This window comes from Bos grunniens, chromosome 10 (genome assembly GCF_055505025.1).
Source record: "Bos grunniens cultivar Pamir isolate PY7600 chromosome 10, Bosgru_T2T1.0, whole genome shotgun sequence".
In the NCBI taxonomy this organism is placed as follows: Eukaryota; Metazoa; Chordata; class Mammalia; order Artiodactyla; family Bovidae; genus Bos; species Bos grunniens.
In genome coordinates, this window is record NC_141174.1 from 14850520 (window position 1) to 14875501 (window position 24982).

General features: G+C 52.1%; 1 protein-coding gene across 6 annotated transcripts in view; it reads right to left on the bottom strand.

The window, feature by feature from the left end:
* Window positions 1-24982, bottom strand: part of TMEM63C (transmembrane protein 63C) — a 60436-nt gene that overhangs the window by 26512 nt on the left and 8942 nt on the right. For 3 of the 6 annotated variants that reach the window (XM_086319483.1, XM_086319487.1, XM_086319489.1), the window contains exons 2-6: window positions 11291-11456; window positions 10685-10764; window positions 10266-10347; window positions 5841-5878; window positions 390-532 (exon numbers count right to left, since the gene is read on the bottom strand). In XM_086319483.1, the coding sequence (XP_086175609.1) occupies window positions 390-532; window positions 5841-5878; window positions 10266-10347; window positions 10685-10764; window positions 11291-11440 (493 nt within the window). In that variant the 5' untranslated portion in view covers window positions 11441-11456. Of the gene's footprint in view, window positions 1-389; window positions 533-3975; window positions 4057-5840; window positions 5879-10265; window positions 10348-10684; window positions 10765-11290; window positions 11457-11930; window positions 12055-24982 lie in introns of those variants that run through there. The other 3 variants (XM_086319485.1, XM_086319484.1, XM_086319488.1) reach the window with 3 other exon arrangements.

Here is a 24982-nt window from a genome sequence, read left to right on the forward strand (position 1 = left end):
GACGCTGCGTCCACCGGAGTGGGTACAGCCAGAGATCCGGTCCAGGGATCTTGGCAGTAGGTCACACGCCATAACAAGGCCTCCACGAACACCTGGCCAGGTACAGTGTGGGTCATGGATCATGGATAAACATTCGGTCTTAGACTGAATTACACTATCTGCCTTCTCTGCGCCAGACCCTGGGCCAAATTGGTACCCAGAGAGGTATCACCTGTGGTTTCCACGTGAGGGAACCAGAAGCACAGGTTGCCTAAGGTCCTATAACTAATCCTGAGAAGTGCAACTAGAAGTTAGAGTTTGAGATGCCCAAGCCCCAAGCTCTGTCCCACCAGCTGGGCTGCCTCTTAGGTCTAGCAGGCTGGGCTCAGGGTCCACAGAGCTCCACATACCCAGAACATCTCCAGTGTAGTTGATAGGCAAGATGATGCCCAAGGAGGGGATGCAGAGGATGAGGATAAAGATGATGAGGTGGTACTGGAACATGATGTAGATCCGGGCATCGTCTCCACACCTGCTAATCAGATCTTCATTCCTGGAGGAGACACAGAGATGGGGACACTGCTCAGGGGCCAGTGTGGCCACAACCCAAGTCAGGGGTGGAGGGAGCAAAGGGCGAGGAAATGACCGCCCCATGCCCGTGTCTTCATCTTCAGAAACATCCCTCTTTTCAAAACTTGTTAGGCCTGAAATGGGTTTCACTGAATTTCATAGGCGTATCAAAGAAAGAGGCTGCAGATAACGCACTTGGGAATCCAGAAGCACTCTTAAATCAGGCATTGATTTCCTCTTTTATTGCTTCTTCAAACATTCCTCGTGCCTGCCATGGTACAGGTACTGAACAAACCGTTAGTGATAACAAGATTCATCCTATTTTTCAAAAAGCTGCTCCTTAAAAACCACAATGAGCTAAAAACTTCAAACGACAATGAGCTATCACTCCATACTGCCAGACTGGTCAGCATTGGAAACTTGGTGAGGCAGGTTCTGAGAGGAGGTGCTGGTGAGGGTGTGGGGTGCTGGGAGCTCTCTCACACTCATGGGTACTGACTCTGGCAAGGCCACTTTGGATAACAGTTGACATTATCCATAGAAATCGACTATATGTACACCCTATGGCCTAACAATTCTACTCCTAGGTTTAAAACCAACAGAAATACATGCACATGGGCATTAAGAGACAAGGATGAGAATCTCAGAGATGCATTATTTGTAATGGCCCCGAACTGGAAAGAACCTAAATGTCTATCAAAGGTGGGATGGACACAAGAATGAAGTACACACGCAGTGAGCTGCATACATCACATTATGCATGAACGCAATGTAACACTATACACAGATAAAAATGGATGAGCACAGCTGAACCCCACACACGTAATGTGGAGTGAAAGAGGACGCACACAAACAATACATGCCTTATCATTACATACAAAGTTCAAAAACAGGCGATACTGAACTGAAGAGTTAGAAGTCAGGATGCTGGTTCCCTCTGCAGAGCAGGGAGGTGCTAGGAGATTGGGAGGGTGCAGGAGGAGAGCTTCTGGGGTCTTGGCAATGCTCTAATCTTTATCAGGAGGGAGGCTGTGATAACTGAGCTGGACATCTATTTTTTGGGCACGTCTCTGCATGTTTGTTAACTCCAGTTAAAAATGTTAAAAGCAACACATGCTTATAATAGAAACTTCGGAAAATACGAAAGAAGAAAATCATTCGCCTACAATCTCATCAAACCTAAGACAATGGGTATTAATCATTTTGGTCAATTTCCTTTAGTTTCTTATTATATTACTGGTTTACCTTAGTGACTGTAGGATAAACAGCATTTAGTGGCTCAGATGATAAAGAATTTGCCTGCAATGTGGGAGACCTGGGTTCGATCCCTGGGTCAGGAAGATACTCTGGAGAAGGGAATGGCTGCCCACTCCAGTATTCTTGCATGGAGAATTTCAAGGACAGAGGAGCCTGGTGGGCTACGGTCCATGGGGTCACAAAGAATCAGACACAACTGAGCGACTAACACTTTCACTTTTTTCCCACTTTCCTTCATTTCACATTTAATCTGGCTGCTGCTGCTGCTGCTAAGTCACTTCAGTCGTGTCCGACTCTGTGCGACCCCATAGACAGCAGCCCACCAGGCTCCCCCGCCCCTGGGATTCTCCAGGCAAGAACACTGGAGTGGGTTGCCATTTCCTTCTCCAATGCATGAAAGTGAAAAGTGAAAGTGAAGTCGCTCAGTCGTGTCCAACTCCCAGCGACCCCATGGACTGCAGCCCACCAGGCTCCTCTGTCCATGGAGTGCAAAGTACTGCAGTGGGGTGCCATTGCCTTCTCCATATTTAATCTTAAGTGTTTTCTAACAGTTTAACATTTTTTCTAAATATTTTTATAACTGCACAGTAATAATGGTGACAATGGCCTGTTTGTGGATTCTTAGTTCACACTTAGCCCCAAGGTGCACACCTGCCCCGCCATTGGTGCACGTACCATAGTTTACTCACCCTTGCCCTCTGATCAGACTTGAAGGTGGTATGCAACTTATAGCATCCAGTCCAATATTCAGGTTTATTTTTCAACAATACTACAATGTACAGCATGTCTTCAAGGCTTTCAATATCACCATTTCAGTAATTTAGAGCTCTCAACCTTTTTTTTAAACTTCAAGCTGTTAAAACACTTCCTGCCCTGCATTTGAGAATTAAATCCCAAGAATGGGGTGGATGAGGAGTGGTGAGAAGGGAGAATGAGGGGAATATCCCCCTGCAGGCTTGGGGTGCCCAGATCTGCTCACATGATATAAATAGTGTGCCTGAGGCAGGGTGAGAGCCTCCAATCAGATAGCGAGAGCAGATGGGACCAAGAACACAAGAATATCGTTTCTGGACTAGCAATTCCCTCTGCCTCTACTGGGCTCATTGCTCCATCTGCACCAGAAAACCCAGGCTATACTCAGCAGCCTATGTTACAGTTCTAAGGGAAGCCTGAATTTTTGAGCCTATCTATATTCCTCTATTCAACTCTGTCCTCTTCCCACCGTTCTTTAAAGTGCAGCCCCCATGACGTTCCAGGCACCACCCTCTCTCCTACTCATGATGAATTCTTGTCTCTGCTCGAATCGCTTCCTGTCCTCTACCTCTTACTGGAGACTCGCTGTACCTGGCATCCTTCTCTTTCACCTTTAAGGCCTCCTCTCTCTACAGCCACCCCAACTTCTTCCCTTTCAACGACAGCCAGGTTCAAGTGTCCATGTTTCAGTCTTAGAAAAACCCGAGAAGCTCCTCAAGCATCTGGGAAGCTCCTTCACCAGCTTCCCCTTCGAGTTCCATCCAATATCCTTACGTCCCGGTCCCACCCACTTCTTGAAAAAAGGTGACTTTCTTTCTCAGCCTCTACTCCTTGGACGTCTCCTCATGCTGGACCTGCCCTCCCAGGGGAGACCCAAGTCTTCAAAGTCGACTTCCTTTCCTGAGCACTCGTTCTAGTCTGGCTCGTGGGGTTGGAGGCTGCAGAGCACACCATGTCTGGAGCCTCATGCCTGCCTGGTTACAGCGAGCTGCTGCCCTAAAGAATGCTGCCTTTTCCTCCTGCCCCAGCTATTCTCTCCCTCACATCCTTTCTTATCTTGATCCCTTGGGTGAACCATCTGCTCCCACGACTTCAACCACAACCTCTTTGCTCCCATATCCCAAGTCTAAATTTCCAGCTCCAACCTTTCTCCTAAGCTTTATTTCTGTTTTTCAATAGCTTGACCATCAATTCCCATACTTGTCCTGGTTCTGTGTTATCAATTTCCCAACTCATTTTATCTCCTCACCTTCCACCTAATGGTATCACCGCCCTTCCCAGAAACAAGACCTCGACTTCTCCCTCTTTCCTAACCAGGTGGAAGCCAGGTGGAAACCACGACCCGTTGACAGTCGCCCAGAGCCTCCCTTCCCATGTCTCCTCCACGTCAATTCCCTGGTCATCACCACCTCTCACCTGGACACTGGGAAAGCCTTCTTAGCTGCTTGCATTGCCTTTGGCCTCTTCCAACTGCCATTCACCCCTCAAACTTCTGCCTACAAACAGACATCATCCTGAGTTTCCTGCTCAAAAACAGGCACTGTCTTTCTGCTGCCTCTAAGTCAAAAGCCAAGATTCTCGGGATGGCAGTCAAGATCCCCACTGATCCTTCCGGCCCAATCTTTCTTTTATCTCGTCTCTTTCTATGTACTCCTGCTTCTAGCACACCACAAGATTTACCATCTCTGGACACTCTCTGCCATCTCCACCTCAAATCTTTGCCCCAAGAGTCCTTAATTTCTGATTGGGCCCTCCATATCACAATGACCAAAATTCTTCCCATTCTTCAGGGCCTTGCTCAAAACCATGCTTCTTCCAAACCCCGACATTGGAATTAAGTTCTCATTCTCCAAAATGCCTTTTGCACAGCAGTTATGTGCTTCCTGTGAGAACTTCTGTGTTGTGGGTCTGGTTAACCTTTGTGTTTTTGATTAGACTGAGTGGGCTTTGTGCCCTGGGTCTTTGGCTTCTGCAGGAAGGGAGGGTCATGAAATGGATGAGAGACTGCAGGTGAACTTTTATGTTTCTCTTAATGAAACTGCATTTATGCAAGCTTGCACATGCTTTTCAAAATAAAGCAAAACTAGAGAAAGTGCCAGGAAATAAAAGTCTTCCCTCCACTCCCCAACATGGGGCTAAGGGTCCTAACCCCCACACAAACTAGTTGTATCACTTCCTGGGGACTCCAGTGAAAGATAAAGGAAGAAGAAAGGCCAAGACCATGGGGAGTCCTCCATCAGGGCTGGGGCTCAAACACCAGAGACTGCCAGTCCCAAGGCCAGCTCTGGATTCCCAAGGGCCAGTCAGGATGCCCTGCACCCCTGTGGGGGTCCCAGGTCTGGGGAAAGAGAGGTGCTCCGGTGTGGCTCGTGTGGGTTGGGATGGGGTCTGGGGGCAATATCTGAACGCTCCCAGCAAGGCTCTTGAATGGTGGACGTGGAGACACACGATGGAAGACACTCTAAGAGCCTTGGCAAAGAACCAAATGAGCAGGTCCAGGCGGACCCCTGTGCAGTGGCCTCTGAGGAGCAGTTAGGCAGCCCCCTAAGGCAGGCATCCCAGGCAAGGCTGGACCCTGGAGGAGGGGGTCAAAGGACAAGAAGAGCAGGCTGGATGGGAGCTATTTAGGGAGCACCCAGGAACATACAGGGCTCTGAGATGGAGACAGAGCTGTGTGCACACAAGTAAGTGTGTACACACATACATGTTCATGCAGTAGAGAGAGAGAGCTCTGACAAGAGTTAGAGACTGGTTGGGATGAGGCAATCAGGAGATGACAGGCCTGGCGGGGGGGTCTCTCTTCTTGCCAAGGCCGTCTGACACTAAAGAGATCCAGAAGATGCCGTGGGCCAGGGGTTATGCCTCCAGAGTGGGCACAGAGGCTGGGAGACAAGGCCTGCCCTTCTCTCCAGTGGTTTTGGTTTTTTCCACCTCGGCAAATACGAGGAATGACGTTCACAGGAGAAAAGCAAACAACACATGGGAAGGACTTCTTTTTCCTCGTGCGGCCCTCATAAAAGCATTTTTACAAGCCTGTGAAAGGGGTCCTTTCCTGGGAACTGTGGCAGAGGGAAAACGGGCTGCGGGCACCCCCCAGTTTCCATTTCACCAACTGGAAAGCATCCTTTTTCCCCGGGCTGGGCTGCGGGGGGCGGCCGGGAGTGGGGAGTGGAGGCTGGCGCACAGAGTTCAGGCCCCAGGTCCGGTCCTGTGGGGAAGGAGACCCGCCCCCCACCCTCCAGCAGATGAGGCCCCGCGGCTCAGAAAATTCAGGCACTTACTTCATGGTGATGGTGTTGAAAAACCAGGAATAGAAGCCCTGGGGGGGAAAGGAGAGAAAGTGTGAGAAACCCAGCGCTGGGACGTCCAAGGCAGCCAGGCAGTGTCTGGGGCTTCCTCCCCAGGCAAGGCCCGGACGGGAATCGGTGCTGAGGGGGATGTCTTTCCGGAAGTCGGGCATCCTGTGACAGGAAGTGGGGGCCTGGGGGGGGCCTTGGACTGGAGGGAGAGAAGGCACTCTGGGATGGACATCAGTTGCTTTCTGTTTGTCTCTCATTGCTTCCCTCTGGGAAATGCCCCTCCCCCGGCATGTGGCCCAGTGGGCTGTCCCTCAGGAAGGCTCCTGCCAGTTGACCAACAGGAGCATGACCCAAGTGGGGCCAAACAGAGTGCTCTTAAGGGAACTGACATGGCATGGCTTCTTCTGGGTTCTTGCCTCTCGGTCAACACCAGGCCGCCTGGAGGGGCTTGGTGAGTCTCTGATGCCACACGCAGTAGTCTGCCTGCGACAAAAGCCCAGCCAGACGAAGAAGGACCAGAGAGGGATCCTGGTGGCAATGCTGGATTTCCTGGATCCAGCTGGACCTGAAACAGACACCTCTAATTTCTCCACACTCAGGCCACACATCACCCTTTTGTTATAACTGTGAGCGGGAGCTGGTTTCTTCTTCTGCACCTGAGAGTCCTGTCGATTATGCCTTTCTCTCAGGGTCTTGCTGTCTGGAGTTCCTGGGTGACGGGAAAAGGTGGCCTTGGCCAGAGACTCGGGGCGGGGGGAAGCCTGGAGAGGGGTCAGCTTAGGAACTGTGTGCTAAGATGGGTAGAGGGCCATGGCTGTAAAAGCCACCAGATGTGGCAGCTAGTTAAGTTGCTCTGATGCATGCTTGCTTCTGAGATTCCGGAGGGTTTGGCAAAACCTTAGAGGAGGTTGCAGTTCCTGATTGACCCCATTTGGGTCATGAGCACATCAGTGAACTGGGCAGCCCCCCTCTCAGTTGAACCACGTGCATTACAGAATAGGTATTCAAAATGTGGTGCTGAAGAAGACTCTTGAGAGTCCCTTGGACTGCAAGGAGATCAAACCAGTCAATCTGAAAGGAAATCAACCCTGAATATTCATTGCAAGGACTGTTGCTGAAGCTGAAGCGCCAATACTTTGGCCACCTGATGTGAAGAGCCGACTCTTTGGAAAGGTCCCTGATGCTGGGAAAGATTGAAGGCAGGAGGAGAAGGGGTAACAGAGGATGAGATGGCTGGATGGCATCACCGACTTGATGGACATGAGTCTGAGCAAGCTCCGGGAGTTGGTGATGGACAGGGAAACCTGGTGTGCTGCAGTCCATGGGGTCACAAAGAGTTGGACATGACTGAGCGACTGAAGAACAACACATTTCCCAAAAGGAAGCAAGGAGAGGCTGGTAAACACGAAACAAAAGGAAGTTCCTTGCTACCTTCGGTGTAAGGCCCACCTTCCAGGCCTCCTCGCTGTGTTGGGTGGGTTGACAGTGGGAATGCATGTTGGGGGAATCATTCCCCTAGCTATGACCTAGGGAACTAAAACAGGGATAAAGGCCTGGGTATGAGGCAGAGCAATGAAGGGACAGGGTACGACGGTGGCAGTGGAGACTGGGCAAGTCTAAGGCAGGGGGTTAACTGCTAGACCAAACTGGGCTTGACTCTCAAGGCTGGCCACCCCTCCCCACATGGAGAGCCTTTCCCCACCACTCACCGTTGGGCCAGCTCTCAGTTCATTAAGACAGCAGGCAGGCTTGCTGACAGACCCTCGTGGTTGTGTGGAGCAGAGGACCATGAGTGAAAGGGCAGAGGTCGAGAGTGGAAGTGTGGTCTATACACTCATGCAGAGTGCACGGACACAGCTGTGTGAGTGACCATGTATGGATCCGTTTTCTCTTTCTCTCTCTCTCTCTCACACACACACTTCCCTGCATACACACCACAGCTCTGAAAGGCATAAACCATTCTGAAACCTTTGCAGCTAAACAGCGGGCCTAAGAAGCAGACGTATCTTCTCTCTTCTCCCCGCCCTGAGGAAATGGTCACAGGCTCCCAGGAGCCTGCTCAGCTGGAAAGACTGAGTGACAGTGGTCAGTCCACCCACCTCGGTGGCCCCATCCTCCCCGATCCTGCCACGCCTGTCCCGACTTGCTCACGGCACTATGGGAAGACCGGTTGGCTTCACTCATGCCGCTCAGCCAGGCTAGGGGCTTGCTGCCTGCCTGGGACCCCTCACCACACTCTCCCTCTGTGTGTAATTTATACCCTCATCTGTTTGACTGCCCCACTGCTGCCATAATGATTTATCTTCTAGATATTTTTAAAATAAAATGTCACTGTGCAGGAAAAAACCACTACAAAGGTAAAGCGATGTTTCCAAAGGTAAATCTGAGAATCACCTTGCAAGGTAGGTGTGACCTCATTCGACAGAGGAAACCTCCAAGACACGAACTGTCTGAGGCTCCCGGCCTGGCCTGGGGCAGGTCTTGGCAAGGAAAGGGACTGGGTCTCTTGGAGGGATGAAAATGGAAGGAATAGGGTTTTACCTACTCCCTGCCTCCAGCAAATATGTATCAGATACTAAAGACATGGCAGGGTGGACCAGGTGCTGGGACAATGGCAAGTGAGACCAGACGACACTGGTCTCGAGGGGGGAAGTGGGAACACTTGACTGATTGCAGAACAGGGAATTGTCACAGTTTGGGCTAAGAGCACTGAAGAGAAGGAGTGCGTTTTCCATGAGGCTAAAACAAGAGATTGGGATCCAGAGGAGCGGACAAGGATCCCGGGAAAGTAGTGTTTGAGCTGAAATCTGAACAGAGTGTGGGTGTGTTAGCCAGAGAGGGGCCAGTGGGGAGGGGGAGAGCAGGTGATGGGTGTGAGGCGAGAAGGAGGGTCAGAAAGATGGCCAGTGTGGTGGAGGGTGGGGCAGTCGGGAGGAAAAAGAGAGATGGGACAGGTGGGCAAGAGGCCCAACCACAAGCCCATGGCAGTTGATTCCAAGAGCATTAGGAAGCCATTGAAAGCTTACACAGGGGACCCTGTGTCCCTGTTCATGGAGTTCACTCTGGATGGAGTAGGGGGCACGCGTGGACCAAAAGAGATTGGTTAGAGGGTACCATGCTCACCCAAACCAAAGACTGATGGAAGCTGGACTGAGGGATGGTGGGAGAGGTGGAGAGAAACAAAACTGGGAAGGCGCAAGCGACACAATTAGGTAACAAGCCAGCCATGCCCAGGGGCCTGGATGAGAGCAGCAACACGTACCTGAGTGGGTGATGGGAAGAGTCAGACCAGGGGTCCAGGGACAGGTGGTTGTGGGGGTGAAAATCATAGCATATTGAATCCGAAATGCCCTTACAATATTTTGAAGGCCACTGGATAAATGGGGCCAGAGCTCAGAGGAAGGTTTAGCTGGAGATAGGAATTTAGGAGGGATCCATGTAGAACTGGGGACTTCCCTAATAGCCCAGTTGGTAAAGAATCCGCCTACAATGCAGGAGACCCCAGTTTGATTCCTGGGTCGGGAAGATCTGCTGGAGAAGGGATAGGCTACCCTCTCCAGTATTCTTGGGGTTCCCTGGTAGCGCAGCTGGTGAAGAATGTGGGAGACCTGGATTTGATCCCTGGGTTGGATCCCCTGAGGAAGGGAAAGGCTACCCACTCCAGTATTCTGGCCTGGAGAATTCCATGGACTATATAGTCCATGGGGTCGCAAAAAGTGGGACCTGATTGAGCGACTTTCACTTTCGTGTAGAACTGAAGTCGTGAGTGAGTATGGATGACACGGCTTGGGGCTGGGGAGTCTCCTGGCTTGGAGGCGGCACCGACAGAGGGAAATCCCGGAGAGCAGGATGCCACGGAAGCAGCCGGAAGTGCTTTCCTCTGTTCAAGAAGGGAAGGCGGCTCTGAGAGATGAGATGAGAAGCGAACCGAGGAGTGGCCTTTGGGTTTCGTGACCTGGGGCTGTGTGTGACCCCGGGGCTGTCTGGGTGGGAGCCACGGGTGAGAGGGGGGTGAGGAGTGGAGGTGGCAAGCCAGACCTCTCTTCTGAGTTCCGCTCAAGACCACCCAGCCCTGAGCGCCACGCAGAGCACGTCAGCTCCGCCCCGTCGGGTGGCGGGACCCCTTGCTGCCTTTATCCTATGTGCCCTAACCACCACCATTCTCTTGCGCCCCAGGAGGCAGCTGGGGTCAAGTCTCTGTGTTTCCGCTGGGGAAACAGGCTTGGCAAGGTTGAGGCGTTTGTCCGAGGTCAGGCTGCCGGGAGCGTGTGCTGTGGCCCCTGCCCGCGAGCCGGCGCGTCCTGCGCGTGCCCGGGCCGCCTGTCCAGGACCAGCGCGCCCGCTCCCGCGCTCCCCACGCCAGCGCGCCCGCCCCCGCCCTCCCCGCGCCGGCCCCCCAGGACCCACCTTGTCCCTGTGCTCCATCTCCAGGGAGATGTCCGAGGGGGACGTCTTCTCGCTCTGCTCCCCATAGACCAGTGAGGTCAGGCTGCCGGCCAGGAAAGGGGAGGTGGACAAGGAGAGGAGGCTCTTAGGCGTCTTGCCCACTCCCGGGGCCCCTCCCGCCCAGGAGCAGACACACCAGCTCTGGGCATTTTGGGGAATCATGATCCAGACTGTCTGAGACCTGAGAAGAGTGGCCTTGGGTCCAGAGAGGGCTGCCCTCCGGAAGTCACCTCTGTGCTGGGAGGGACGAGCGGGGTGGGGGTGGTAATGAGATGCCACCTGCTAACACCTGTGCGGCTTGGGCACGGGTCAGAGCCGTGTCCTGGTCGCGGCAGCACGTGCCCCGAGGAAGCTGGATCCCCACCCCGGCCCCTCCTCACCTGTCATTGTGTATCAGCAGAGCCAGGCGCCCGTAGTCCCACGCGGCTTTCCGGAGGAAGGAATAAACCAAGACGATGACCTGCGGGCCAGGAAAGGGGCAAGAGTGTTCACAGACGCTTTCCCCTCGACTCACCCCTGCATTCCCAAGGGTGAGGGCCCCAAGGGCTCCCCTCTGGGTGGCCAGCTCTGTCAGGGTAGGGGTCATGCCTTTTTCAAGGCCCAGTGCCCAGCAGCATCCTGGCACAGAGGGGCTGCTCAGAGTTGGTTGAATGAAGGTGGCACGTTTAGAACAATGAACGAGAGGTCTCCTTGAAGAAACCATCAAGGGGCCAGATGGGAGGCTCAAGGGCACTGGCCAAGGGGGGACCTTCGGACAAGGGTGCAAGAAAGAGAATCAGGGATTTGGCTGTACCCAAAGACCCCTCTTCTCCAAGGTGCACCCGCCCCGGGCCGCCCTGGGCAGGCTGACCTTCAGTTGGTTCCCGCCGCTGTGGCTGGTGGGACACAACTACAGACAGCTGGGGCCCTTGTATCCCTTGGGAAAGCTGGACCATGTGCCCCAGTGAGACCCCTCTGGTTTGCCCTCCGCAGTGCCCAGCACTCACCACCCACAAGATGATGTTGAGGAACAAAACAGTAGGGATGCCCCCAAAGGGCTGCCCCTTTAGGACGGTGTTCCGAGAGCTGAAGCAGTCGTCCACCGTGAAGTTCCGGGGCTTTCCCACCATGTTCAGGCTGCTCGGCAAGACAGTCATCCTGGGAGGCTCCCTGCTGGAGAGGGGTCCCCAGGTCAGACTCGAGGCCCCCCTCCCCCAAACTGTGCAGGATACAGAAGCCTGTCGGGGAGCTGGGAGGGGTACGCTGAGCTTATAACTGGTCAAGGCAAGCTCAGCCCTCAGACGGCACGCAGGCCTGTCCCGTAAGAGACCAACTTCCTCAAACCCAGGGCCGAGATGGCAGAATAGCCCAGATGCATTAGTAAACGCACATCCGGTGGGCCTTCCTACTTCCACCTCTGTGATGTTTTTCTTGAACAAACCTCACAAAGGTCTCAGGGAGAAAATATTCAGTTTGGAGGATGGAACCACCACATCACGGGACACCTGTGCAGACAGGGCCATTAACGATCGTCTTTATCATCTTACGACTCTCTGGTCCAGTTTCCAAGGAAGGCAAATCACTTCTAAGACTAAGTAATGTAAGAATGTGGAGTGCCTGGCACACCACAGGGACTCGCTATTTCACCTTGAACTTGACCAGAGAGATCAACACCCCTTCAGGGTCGTGAGCCAATGCAGTAAGCCTGAGACTCAGATGCAGGGTTCACGGTCAGGGTCATCCGCATTCTTCAGGCCTAGGTAAGAGGGGAACGTGTGAGTGAAAACTGGAGGGAACCGGCAGCTGCTTGGACACATCACTTGTTTTGGCTCCAGACTACTACATCACACCCTAGAGATTCTTCACTCCCATTCAAGAAAAGCAGGCTGGTTCATCCAACAAATATTTGGTGAACAACTGCTTTGTGCTAGACTAATAGTAAGACCAAAAAAAAAAAAAAAACCCTCCCTTATGGAATTCTTGTGGGGAGTGAGAGTTCAGGGGTGGGAGTGAGGTTAGGATTATAAAGAGGGTGATTAGGGAAGGCCTCACAAAGAGGATGCCGTCTGAATAAAGACGTGAAGAGGGAGCAGACCATCCAGCTGTGTGGGAAGGGTGCTACAGGCAGAGCAAAAGCCCGGGGTTGGTGGATGGAGTGGCAGGGGTGGGGTGGGGGGTGTCGTGTGGTGGTGGAAGCTTGCCTGGAGCGAGGAAGAGTTAAGGGGCCAGTGTGGCTGGACAGGAGAGAGTGAAGGGCATGGGGGTGCCTGAGCAAAAGAGGGACATGAAGTGACTCATAGTTTAAAGGGGTCACTTGTACTAAGACTAAATGGGGGTGAGGGCAAGTAGAGAGGGTCAGTTGGGAGGAATTTGTGGCAAGCCAGGCAAGAGATCTTTCTGGGGAAGACTGAAGGCGAGAGGAGAAGGGGACAACAGAGGACTAAATGGTTGGATGGCATCACTGACGCAGTGAACATGAGTTTGAGTAAACTCCAGGAGTTGGTGATGGACAGGGAGGCCTGGCATGCTGCAGTCCATGGGGTCGCAAAGAGTTGGACCCGACTGAGCGACTGAACTGAACTGAATCGAGGCAAGAGATAGTGGAAGCCTGGACTGGGATGGGAGCCGTGAATCAGTGAGAAGAGGGTCAGACTTTGGAAATATTTTGAAGGTGGAGCCAACCAGATTTGCTGATAGACTGCATAAGGAGCATGAAACAGAGGAGTCCAGGATGACTAAGGCTTGTGGACTAAGCAACTGGAAAACTGGAGGTGCTGTTATTGGATGGGAAAGACAGGCCGTGCTGGGTGGGAGGTGCAGGGCGGGGGGGCTGGGAGCTGGGTCGTGGACACACTGGGCAGGCGGTGGGCTGTGTGTCTGCAATGCAGAGCAGCGATTGGAAACACGACATGGGAGTGGCCGGTATGGAGACAGATCTTGGGTTTTCCTACTTACTGCTCGCCTGTCTGCCTAATTTGCCCACCATTTTATTACCCCAGGTCACTGGTTAACACATTCACACAAACGTGTTTAGCCAAATGTACAATTATTAATAGTTTATATTGAGCACAATATATTTTAAACAGTAAGCCATCTGCTGGAGAGTCAGAGTAGAAGCTATGGCATTCCTGCGGTCTCTTGGCGGATGGGGCCGGCATCTCAGCCTTCGCAGGCTCTGGGTCAGCTGCGGCATGAAATGACAGTTCTGCCGGTGGCCACTAGGGGGAGCCCTTGTTGAGGAAGCCGGTGGAAAAAGGAGGCAGGCACGTCCATTAAGTTTGAAGGCCTAGGGGAGAGATTTTGCCTACTTGAATCAGTTCTCCAGGGAGCCTCTCAATCAGGCCTGGCGGCCCAACTCAGCCACGGGTGTGCTGCAAAGAACAGACGCAGTGGTGAGTCCCCCAGACTTAGGAACCCAGGCTGTCTTTGCTGGTGGCACCCTCCCCCAGACCCCTTCTCCTCCCCTTTAAGCTCCAGATGCTCTTTCTTTATCACATATGTGTTTTGCAAGTAATTTTTCACCATCTTGCTTGCTTTTTTCATTTTTGTCACTGTATCTTTTGAAGCACCAAAGTCACAAATTTTGACAATCCAATATATCAAATTTTCTTTTATGGGTCATGCTTTTGGTACTGTGTCTAAGAAATCTCTGCCTAACCCAAAATCTTAAAGATTTTCCTTGATGTTTCTCTGTCTTAGAGTTTCTGCTCTTAAGTAAAAATCTGTGATCCATTTTGAGTTAATTTTTGCATATGGTGTGAAGTAAGGGTCTAAGCTCATTCGGGGGAGTATGTGGCTGTCCAGTTGCCCAGCACCTTTAAAAGGAGGGGAATAGTTTATAAGCCCTTCTCTGGGCTGTCTGGGGACTGGAACCAGGCCAAGGATGTGAGCTTGGTGAGCTGCTGTCCAACCACAAGGACTCAAGACTGTTATTATTTGGTTGATACTGTGTGTGATGAGCTCAGGAAGGGATCCCTGGGCTGTGAAGAGCTCTGGTTCCCATCTGGATCTAAGAAGGTTTTGAGTTCTGGATGCTTTCTTTTTACTCATCAACTCCCACTACGTTAGTCTCTCTTATTCTGAAAGAACCGCCCCCTTTCTCCCTCCGTTTCAACCTTCCAGAAAGAAGGACTGCATACTTACTATAAGCCAGGCATCATGCCAGGCTCTAGGAGCCTGGCAGACATGGCTCCCACCTGCATGAGGCTCCCAGACTCACTGGGGAGACACAAGCACACAAGGCATATGCTTCTGAACTCCAGCACTCTCCTAGCCCAGGGCCATGGGGAGGACTCACCAAGGAGTCTACACAACCTTCTGTGGGAAAGTGACCTCTGTGCCTGGAAGCACAGTGCGGTGGGGAAGCGTGGGCAGAAGAAACCGAATTGGCAAAGACGCGGAGCAGAGACAGAGCACGGAGGTTTGGGAAAGTGAAAATGAACACTCGCGGCTCCAGTGTCAGTCGCCCGTCTGTTCTTTCATTTGTTCATTCATTCATTCAACACGAATTCATTGAGCATCTACTCTCGCCAGGCCCTGTGCAGACTCTGGAAGTACAAACACGTGTTCCTCCTCTTTAGGGAGTTCACAGCCTTTGGGATCCGGGGAGAGGCCTGGCCCAGACTGCTGTTCTGCCTGGGAGGACCCAGCTACAAGGTTCCAGCTTCTAAGTGTAGAGTGGGGTGGAATCTAGCCAGCAAGGTTGGGTCAGGTGCGGGCTTTCAGCTTATCTGCAGCCCAGCCTTAAGGGGAGGTGAGGAAGGAAATGAGAGAAGACAGCCTCACCCCCACCTCACTACCGTCCTCAGCTCTCTCAGCAGCAAGCAGACGCAGTAATGAGGGAGGTTGTTGCGTTGCCATGGAAACACAGAGTAGCACCCAACCTTTTCTCCTCACCCCTACACCATGCCTGGACCTTCGTCCTCCCTTCTTTCCAGAAGGTGAGCATTCTGGAGGTAGAGCTAGCTCTTGTGTGTGAAAAAGAGGACAGAACGTTTTCTGGCAATCAGAGCATCAGCCCCCAAAATAATAAAACTTGAAATCTGAGGGTGTTAAAGGAGCACAGAGCAGGGCACCAATTTGCCTGGTGCAGCAGGCATCAAGGAACTCTTCTCTTTGAGCATGAATTTCACAGCAGAGCACAGGGATGCTGGCTATTCAGGGCATCTCTCTGGAGCCAGATTGCCTCGGCTTAAGTCCCAGAACCACGCTTGCTAGCTGTGTGACCCTGGACAGTGACTTCATCACTCTGAGCCTCAGTTTCCAAATCTGGAAAGTGGGGATAATAAGAGAACTGCCTCTCAGGGTTACTGTGAAGATGAAATAAGATAATTTGCACAAAGCCCTTCACATGGTGCTTGGTAATCTATGCGCTCAACATGAGCCAGCACCAAGATCACTGTCATTAGCTTATTTGTGAAATGAGCGGCCCAGACCGGACCATTCCCAGTCTCCTTCCCCCTACTCTGCTCTGCAACAGGCAAAAGGAGAGATGGAGAGTGAGGGAAGGACTTTACTGGAGCCTCAAACTGCAGCATGTGGGTGGTGCTGCTTCTGCTCTTCCTGGACATGAAAAGTAAATGTCAGCCTTGCTTTTTGGACCCAGGAGGGGCAGCGAGAGAGGATGTTAAGGTTGGCTGGTGAGTTGGGAGTCTCAGGTCTCTTCAGTTGCACATCTTATCTGATAGGGAAGTCTGAGGCCTTCCTCACCTCCCATTTCTGCCCCACCCTAAAATAGCTACTTCTAGCTTTATTGACTACGCCAAAGCCTTTGACTGTGTAGATCACAACAAACTGTGGAAAATTCTTCAAGAGGTGGAAACACGAGACCACCTTACCTGCCTCCTGAGAAATCTGTATGCAAGTCAAGAGGCAACAGTTAGAACCAGATGTGGAACAATGGACTGGTTCCAAATTGGGAAAGGAGTACGTCAAGGCTGTATGTTGTGACCCTGCTTATTTAACTTATATGCAGAGTACATCATGCGAAATGCCAAGCTGGATGAAGCACAAGCTGGGATCAGATTGCCGGGAGAAATATCAATAACCTCAGATATGCAGATGACACCACCTTTATGGCAGAAAGCAAAGAGGAACTAAAGAGCCTCTTGATGAAGGTGAAAGAGGAGACTGAAAAAGTTGGCTTTTAAAAATCAGCATTCAGAAAACTAAGATCATGGCATCCAATCCTATCACTTCATGGCAAATAGATGGGGAAACAGTGGAAACAGTGAGAGACTTTATTTTGGGGGGCTCCAAAATCAATGCAGATGTGACTGCAGCCATGAAATTACAAGATGCTTGCTCCTTGGAAGAAAAGCTATGATCAACCTAGACAGCATATTAAAAATCAGAGACATTACTTTGCCTACAAAGGCCCATCTAGTCAAAGCTATGGTTTTTCCATAGTCATGTATGGATGTGAGAGTTGGACTATAAAGAAAGCTGAGCGCTGAAGAAGTGATGCTTTTGAACTGTGGTGTTGGAGAAGACTCTTGAGAGTCCCTTGGACTGCAAAGAGATCCAACCAGTCCATCCTGAAGGAAATCAGTCCTGAATAGTCATTGGAAGGACTGATGCTGAAGCTGAAACTCCAATATTCTGGCCACCTGACGGCGAAGAGCTGACTCATTTGAAATGCTGGGAAAGATTGAAGGCGGGAGGAGAAGGAGACAACAGAGGATGAGATGGTTGGATGGCAAGACCGATGCAAAGGACATGAGTTTGAGTAAACTCTGGGAGTTGGTGATGGACAGGAAAGCCTGGTGTGCTGAGGTCCATGGGGTCACAAAGTGTCGGACATGACTGAGCAACTGAACTGAGTTGAGTCTCCGGTGGCACCAGCTGGAGGCTCAGCAGTCCGAGGCCTCAGCAGAGTTGAACTGGCTTTGTCTTTATAACTCCTCTTGCCCATTCTAGGCTTCCAGACCTGGCCTGCTTTCAGCTCCTGCTGTCCCAACTAGCCAGGCCAGCACCTTCCACCATGGTTTCTTCCAGGAGAGCTGGCCATCTCAAGGCCAAGTCTTCTGTGTGTGCTCAGTCGCTCAGTTGTGTCCAGCTCTTTGTGACCCCATGGACTGTAGCCCGCCAGGCTCCTCTATCCATGGGATTTCCCAGGTGAGAAAACTGGAGTGGATTGCCATTCCCTTCTCCAGAGGATCTTCCTGACCCAGGGATCAAAGTCATGTCTCTTAGGTCTCCTGCATTGGCAGACGGGTTCTTTACCACTAGTGCTCCCTGGGAAGCCCCAAGTCCTCTGTGGTTGAGCTCAGATCCCAGAGTTTAGCTGATTCAGGAAGCCTTAGAAGGGGCCAGTCTTATTAACAGCTAACATTTATTGAGCACTTATTATAGGAAAATAATACCAGCTCATGTAATCTTCAGAAGTACCCAAGGGTACTAGAATCACCCCTAGATGAAATAGAAAGTGAAGGCTCAGAGAGGTTAAATAACTCACCCAAGGTCATGATGTTGGTAAGTGGCAGACCTGGCCCTTGAACCCAGGCAGTTCATAACCCTCTGCTCTGATACCCCCAGGCCCTTTGGGCCTCTGCTGGGCTGCAGAGCTGGGCAGGATTCAAGAGGAGGGAATGACTTTTCTTAAGCCCTCATCTAGAGATGGAGCCTTTCCCAGTCTCTCAGGGTGGGGCAGAGGAAGGTACTGTGGACTGAGGGATCCCAGGAGAGCTGGGCTCCAGGCCACCTGTGGGCACGTGTCTTCTCTGTTCTGGCCTCCTGTCTGTAGGATAAGGGGTTTGGTTGGGAGGTCTCTGAGGACCAGGCTGGAGCCAGGATCCCAGGTGTCCCAGAGGCGCAGCCAACACCCACACAGCCGGCAGCCTGAGCTGACTCTGCTCCGCTATCCCCATGAATTCTCAGGAACTGGTCCACAGGGCTTGGCCATTGATTTGTAGATGAGAATCACTGCAGCCACTCGCAGTGTCCAAGGGGAAGGAGCTGTGGATAGGGAGCTGCCCAATCCTGTCCCCAAGGCCTTTCCCCACCAGAGCACACGAAGCCACAGAGCATGCCCTGCACCCTCCTGCCATCTGGCCTTCTCAGCCTCTTCAATAATTCAACACCTTTTGTTCATAACAAGAAAGATTATTTTCCATGATTCTGGACTTAAAAAAAAAAAAAAACCAAAAAAACACAGCATTCCTGGCCTTGGGCACGGGTCCCATTTCCCCTCCTCTCTGGGTCTTTCCTTATATCCCATCCCTGCCCTCCACCCTCAGATTCTGTCCCCACCCCCACCCTTCCAGGACAAAAGCTCAGGTTCACTCTCACCGCTGGGGGGTTCCTCTGGGGGACAGGGAGGAGGGGAGGTGGCTGTTACAGTGAAGGTTCCGATTCACGTCTCTCCCTCCCCGCCATGCCAGCTGGCTATGACTCTTCCCCTAAATGTCAGTAAGTCCTTCCTTGTTCTGAACTGCCCTTGAGTCTCCTCATATTTTCACAGCTAAGGTTGGACTTCCCTGGTGGCTCAGATGGTAAAAGCATCTGCCTGCAATGTGGGAGACCCGGGTTCGATCCCTCGGTCAGGAAGATTCCCCTGGAGAAGGAAATGGTGACCCACTCTACTACTTTTGCCTGGAAAATTCCATGGATGGAGGAGCCTGGTGGGCTGCAGTCCCTGGGGTTGCAAAGAGTCAGACACGACTGAGTGATTTCACTAAGGATGGTTTGCCCAACATTACACATAAAGAAAATGGGTCAGAAGCAAGCTAAGAGATTTGCCTAAGGGTGGGGAAGTTGGGCTTCCCAGATGGTGCTAGTGGTATAGAACCCGCCTGCCAATGCAGGAAGAGATGCAGGTTCGATCCCTGGGTCAGGAAGATCCCCTGGGGAAGGGACTAGCAACACACTCCAGTATTCTTGCCTAGAGAATCCCACGGACAAAGAAGCCTGCTGGACGATGGGCCACAAAGAGTCAGACACGACTGAAGCCACTTAGCATGCACACACAGGGAAGTTGGTAGATTTGGGATCAGAACTTGAATTTTCTGGCTCCCCATTCAGCACTCTTGGGCATGGACCAGTGATGCTCAGCCTGGGGTGGTGGACACTGGAATTACCCGGTAGGTGTTAAGTAGATCCAGAAGACTCACACTGCACTCCAGACTTCAGATATGAGAATCTCCAGTCAATTTATATGTGCAGCCAAGAAAGAGAAACAGGAGCTTAAGATTTCTAGGGTTATTTGATCTAGATAAGCGGTTCTTGAAGATCTAAAAGGTTTTCTGACTCCCTCTAAATAGGCAATGAGGATGAAGAGGTTTGGGGATAAAGGACTGCAGCTAGTGTCCCTAAAGTCGTGTCGCTGTGGGGCAGCTCATGAGACTGGTCCTTATATTCATCTCTCAGGAGATCTCCCTTCCCCCCTCCCAGCTTGTTCTGAGTCAGTGGAACATTCACCAGAAATATAAAGAGACCCACACCACCTTTTCCTTTGAATCCCCAAACTCTTGCATTTCTCCCTGGGTCAGAGGTTAGTGGCCTGGCCACTTCTTCCTGGGCAAGAATACTGGTGTGGGTTGCCATTTCCTTCTCCAGGGGATCTTCCTGATCAGGGATTGAACCCAGGTCTCCCACACTGCAGGCAGACTCTTTACTGTCTGAACCACCAACGAACATAATTACATCTATCCTGCCTATATCAGAGTCGTTATGAAGATTGCTTAAAGGAGACAGTACATGGAGACATTTTTATAAACTATAAGTACCCCAAATGGGGTTGCTGCCTTTGCTATCCTCTTTCTAGGATTAAGGTCAGCCTCCATTCAGAAGCTCCTGAATGGTCCCCTCCATCATCCCTGTAGCCAGCAGCCCCAGTGTGGGGTGAGTGGGTTGGGGTCTCTCCCGCTAAGATCAGAAGCGCACTCAGCACCACGGACAGCACCACACCAGGCCGCTCTTTTCTGGGGCTGCTTCTCTCTGCCAGGGTCCTGTGAGCAGTGCTCGACGATGCTCCTGGCCCAATAATAATGCCAGAAAACAGCTACTGAATGAGTTCTGTGTGCCAGGCACTGTGCCAATTCTCTTAATGCATCAACCGGGTTAACAACAAACGTATCAGATTGCCTGTTGGCTATGGTCAATGGCCTTCGGCACCCATTCCCTCCTCTTCCCAGTATACCTTCCTATATTGCAGAAGCTAGAAAGCTGAAAACTACATTTACAACACTCCCTTGCAGCTGGGGTTTTAAATAGACATCGAGTTCCATCGATTTATATGCACTGGAGATAGATTTATAAGGCCTGCTGCCCTCTCTGCGTTCTGCTGACAAACAACGTTGAGGAGGGGAAGGAGTTATCTGCAGCAGATCAATGCCCAGATCAATGCTCCCAGGGAGGAGGGGCAAGAAGACACCCTGGGGTAGGTTGCAGAGGCTCCTAGGTCCTGGCTTGCAAGAAAGAGAACACAGAATTCATGGCTCCGGTAGTCCCATCTTGGCTGTGGCTCAGAAGCAGTTAAATCAGCTCTGCTCTGTTTTGAAGACCCAGGTTCTAGCATTAGAATTAGAGTATGTAATTCTCTGGTTTAAATTCTGTTTGCTTAAGGTTTACTTAAGGTTCTTAGAGTGGTTTTTGCTTCCTGTGCTAACGATGGGGAGGCACAATTATTACCCCATCTTGGGCATAGAGAAGTTAAGTGATGGCCGAGTTCAGGCGAGCAGTGGGACCTGAGCCCGGGGCAGCTGACTCCCCAGCCCCCTTACCAACCATTTTTCCATGTGCCACCCCCAAGGCAGCGAACTCCAGCAAACATCCCAGGAAATAGGAACAAAGCTTCTAGGAGGCTAGAGACAGAAGCTAAGTGGAGAAGAGAAAAAGCTGACAGAGAATCCCAGGGATGAACTCCAGGCCCAAGTGGACACAGCCCGTGACAAATCCTAAGAAGGAGGGGGAGGAGAGGACATGGATGTTTGTGGAGGGCCAGACGGGGCCACCACGCATGCCTCACAAGCCAGGTCAGAGGTGGCAGCCTAAAAGGTGGATATCAGTAGCCCCATTCTCCAGGTAGAGAAACTGAGGCTCACAGAGGTCAAGCAATGGGCCTAAAGCTACACAGCTGAGGAGAGACAGAGGCAGAATTGACATCTAAAAGGTCTGGTTCCACCGCATCACATGACCTCTGAAGGCACCATGTGAGCAGAGAGCTGCCTGGCCCATTTGGGGAAGGCTATATTTCTGGGCTTCAGGAAGACAGCACCCCACTCCCCAACCCAGGATCTCTACTACATCCCAGGGGCTCTCCTCTAACCAGGAGGAAAGGCTGCCGGAGTAGAGGGGGCTGGAGTGCAGCCAGGGGAGACCGTAGCCTCTTGGACCCGGGGTGCAAGCTGAGTGTGCCGGCTCGCCCTTCACCGCCTTCCCTCTGGGTGCTCCCCCACCCTGCATGAGTCCCTATGCTTGCTGGGAAGATTCCTTCCCTTGCCCCCCAGACTCTGCACCCGCACCCAGAGCCCATGCTTTTCCTATGGCCCGGAAGCCAGTGAGCCGCCATTACTGTGTCCAAACAGGGCTGGAGGCAGGGGAGAGGCAGCAGTGGGAACGACATCAAGACCCCGCCCCTGGGAGCTGGGCGGTGACAGGCACACACCGGGAGAAGGAGGGACAATGCCCTACTTGTGCTGAAAACACAAAGTAAGGAGTGAAGACAGCAGGCTATAAAGATGGCGAACTAGATGATTTCAGTTCAAAAAGAAAGGCAGGGGCAGGATATAAAAAACCAAAATTATACCTGTAGAAAAAAGACCAGCTATCTCTGGGTGGTGGGACTATTTTACTAGCATTTGAAAAGTATTTCCTGAATTTGAAAAACCATTAAACATAAGCATATATTATTATTTATAATTAGAAAAAAATCCTATTCAAAAAGGCAGCCTTGGTATTTCTAGGATGTGAGAGTTGGACTATAAAGAAAGCTGAGAGCCAAAGAATTGATGCTTTTGAACTGTGGTGTTGGAGAAGACTCTTGAGAGTCCCTTGGACTGCAAGGAGATCCAACCAGTCCATCCTTAAGGAAATCAGTCCTGAATATTCATTGGAAGGACTGATGTTGAAGCTGAAACTCCAATACTTTGGCCACCTGATGCAAAGAGCTGACTCTTTTGAAAAGACCCTGATGCTAGGAAAGATTGAAGGAGGGAGGAGAAGGGGATGACAGAGGATGAGATGGTTGGATGGCATCACCGACTCGATGGACATGGGTTTGGGTGGACTCCAGGAGTTGGTGATGGACAGGGAGGCTTGGTGTGCTGCGGTCCATGGGGCTGCAAAGAGTCAGACACGATTGAGCAACTGAACTGAACTGAACTGAACATACAATCAGCTTCTCCTCATCCTTTGGCATCAAATCCTTTTCCTTCACCGCTTTGAGGGGCCACATCGTGACCAGCTCCCACTCAAGCTTGTCAATGGGGCAGAGAGGGTGGAGAGGGTGCAGGGGCCAGGCCCTTGGGGTGGCCCAGGGGTTCCTGTGCCGGCTGCCTGCTCAGAAGGAAGAGTGAAGGTGAATCTGAGGCCACTCCTTCCCTGCTCCATCCACAGGGCCTGGCTGGGCCAGGGGCACCATGTGGGCCAAGGTGGCCATTAGCCGCCCCTCCCTCCCCAGGTCAGGAGCTCCCCCGGCAGCTGCGGCGCTGGCCGCATGGTGAAGACCCAGGTGCAGTAACCAGGGAGGGGGCTCCGTGGTGCCCAGGGCAGCTCTCACCTGAGCAAGTGGGGGCCAGCCTCCCTCCCCAAAGACCCCACATCGATCATTCAGTGGAAGATCAGGACCACTAAGGCCCCAGCAGCGTAACTGGGGCAGTCTAAACCTAGATCCCCGTGGGGAAGGGAATAAAGGAGAGACAGGAGCCTCCTGGGCTGGCCTGGCCTCTGGACTGTCTCCGCGGTGCCTGACAGGGGCACGCATTCTTCCAGGTGGCGAAGTGTGTTCACAGTCATCATCCCTCCTGACCCCCAACAGCCTGGTGGCAGCAGGGGTAATGACTGTCCCCATCTGGCCCAGAGGATGCTGAGGCCCAGAGAGGGTGAGGAGCCTACCCAGGGTCACACAGCCCACAGTGGTAAGGCAGATGGAGGCAGGGGTCTGAAGCCAAGGCCTGAGACTTTCCATAGCTCCTTCTGACATCTGAGCTCTTGGCTCCTGGCCTGCTCCAGGCAGAGGCCCCCTTGGCCCTAGGACTCCTCCAGTCTCGTCTGCCCCATCTCCCGAGAAGGAGCCTCAGCTCCAGTGGATGGGCAGCCCCGGTCCCTCAAAGGCTTCGGGTTTCTCTGCCCTCTCCTTTGTGGAAAGGCCTCGTGAACCTCCCCACAGAAGGATGCTCCACCGTCAGGCCAGCTCAGCTTCGCTTCCTCCAGGCTCCCTGGGTCTCAGCAAGCTCATTGTCCCTTCATGTACCCTCTCCTGCGTTCTCTAAGGCCGGTGGCACTAAGAAGGATGAGATGTACCTCTCCTTCCACCAGCCACACTCTAGAAGGGATGTGTCAAAGGCCTTGGCTGAGAGGCAATTATAACATACAGTCTGTAAGAAGGGACAGAACTCACTGGGAGGGCTGCGGAGCCCAATTGATGGTGTCCAGGGACCCTTCTAGGACCAGGTGAGCCTTAGGGGTCCTGCAGGTCATGATGGAATCGTCTGAAAGGGCTCTCTGTAGCTCTTCTTGACATAGCCAACAAGGCCTGCCCATGGCTCCAGATCCATCTCACCCACCTCTCCCCTCATTTCCACCCCCTGACCCCTCTGTCTGTCCCTCAGTGCCTGAAGCATGCCACCTTCCCTCCTGCCTTTGCATATGCTAGCCCTCCTACCTGGAGTGTTCCCCCTCCCGCCCCTGAGTTAACTCATTTTCCCACTAGTTAATCTCATTCTATTTCTGCCTCCTTAGCAAACAGCTCCAGTCCAGGTCAAGCCCCCACATCTCATGCTTCACGGCATCCTGGGAGACAGACAGAGCTTGGTGCTTAGGTGTGGGCCCCTAGTGAGACTGGACTCCTGGGATCCAAACCCTACCTCTGCTACTTACTAGCTCCATGTCTTTAGGCAAATGTCTTAACCTCCCCGGGCCTCAGTTTCCTTATCTGTAAAGTGAGGATGTTAATAGCCTCTACCTGGCCGGGTGAATGTGAGGATTACATGAACCAATTCACATGAAACACTCAGAACAGTGCCAAGCACACGCCCATGGCTCAGTACAGTGAAGTATTATTTCCTTGTGAGTAACTGGTGCATGCATGCCTGCTCAGTTGCTCAGTCAGGTCTGACTCTTTGGGACTCCATGGACTACAACCCACCAGGCTCCTCTGTTCATGGAATTCTCCAGGCAAGAATACTGGAGTGGGTTGCCATTTACTCCTCCAGGGGATCTTCCCGACCCTGGGATCGAACCCACATCTCCTGTGTCTCCTGCATTGCGGGCAGATTCTTTACCATTGTGCCACCTGGGAAGCCCCCGGGTACCTAGTCCCTCTGATGTTTATTCATGGAATGACACAGCAAATGGCTGCCTCCCTTGGTGAATGGAAAGCTCCTTGATGACAGAGCCCAGGGGCTGTATCTGCTCATTATTTTCTCTGCTGTGCTGGGTAGAGCACAGCGCTTTACAAATATTTGTTGAAGAAAGGGATGATCATCAGCGGAACTAGGGCGGGTCTCATCTGGCCCCGTGATCTCAGACTCAGCATCTTG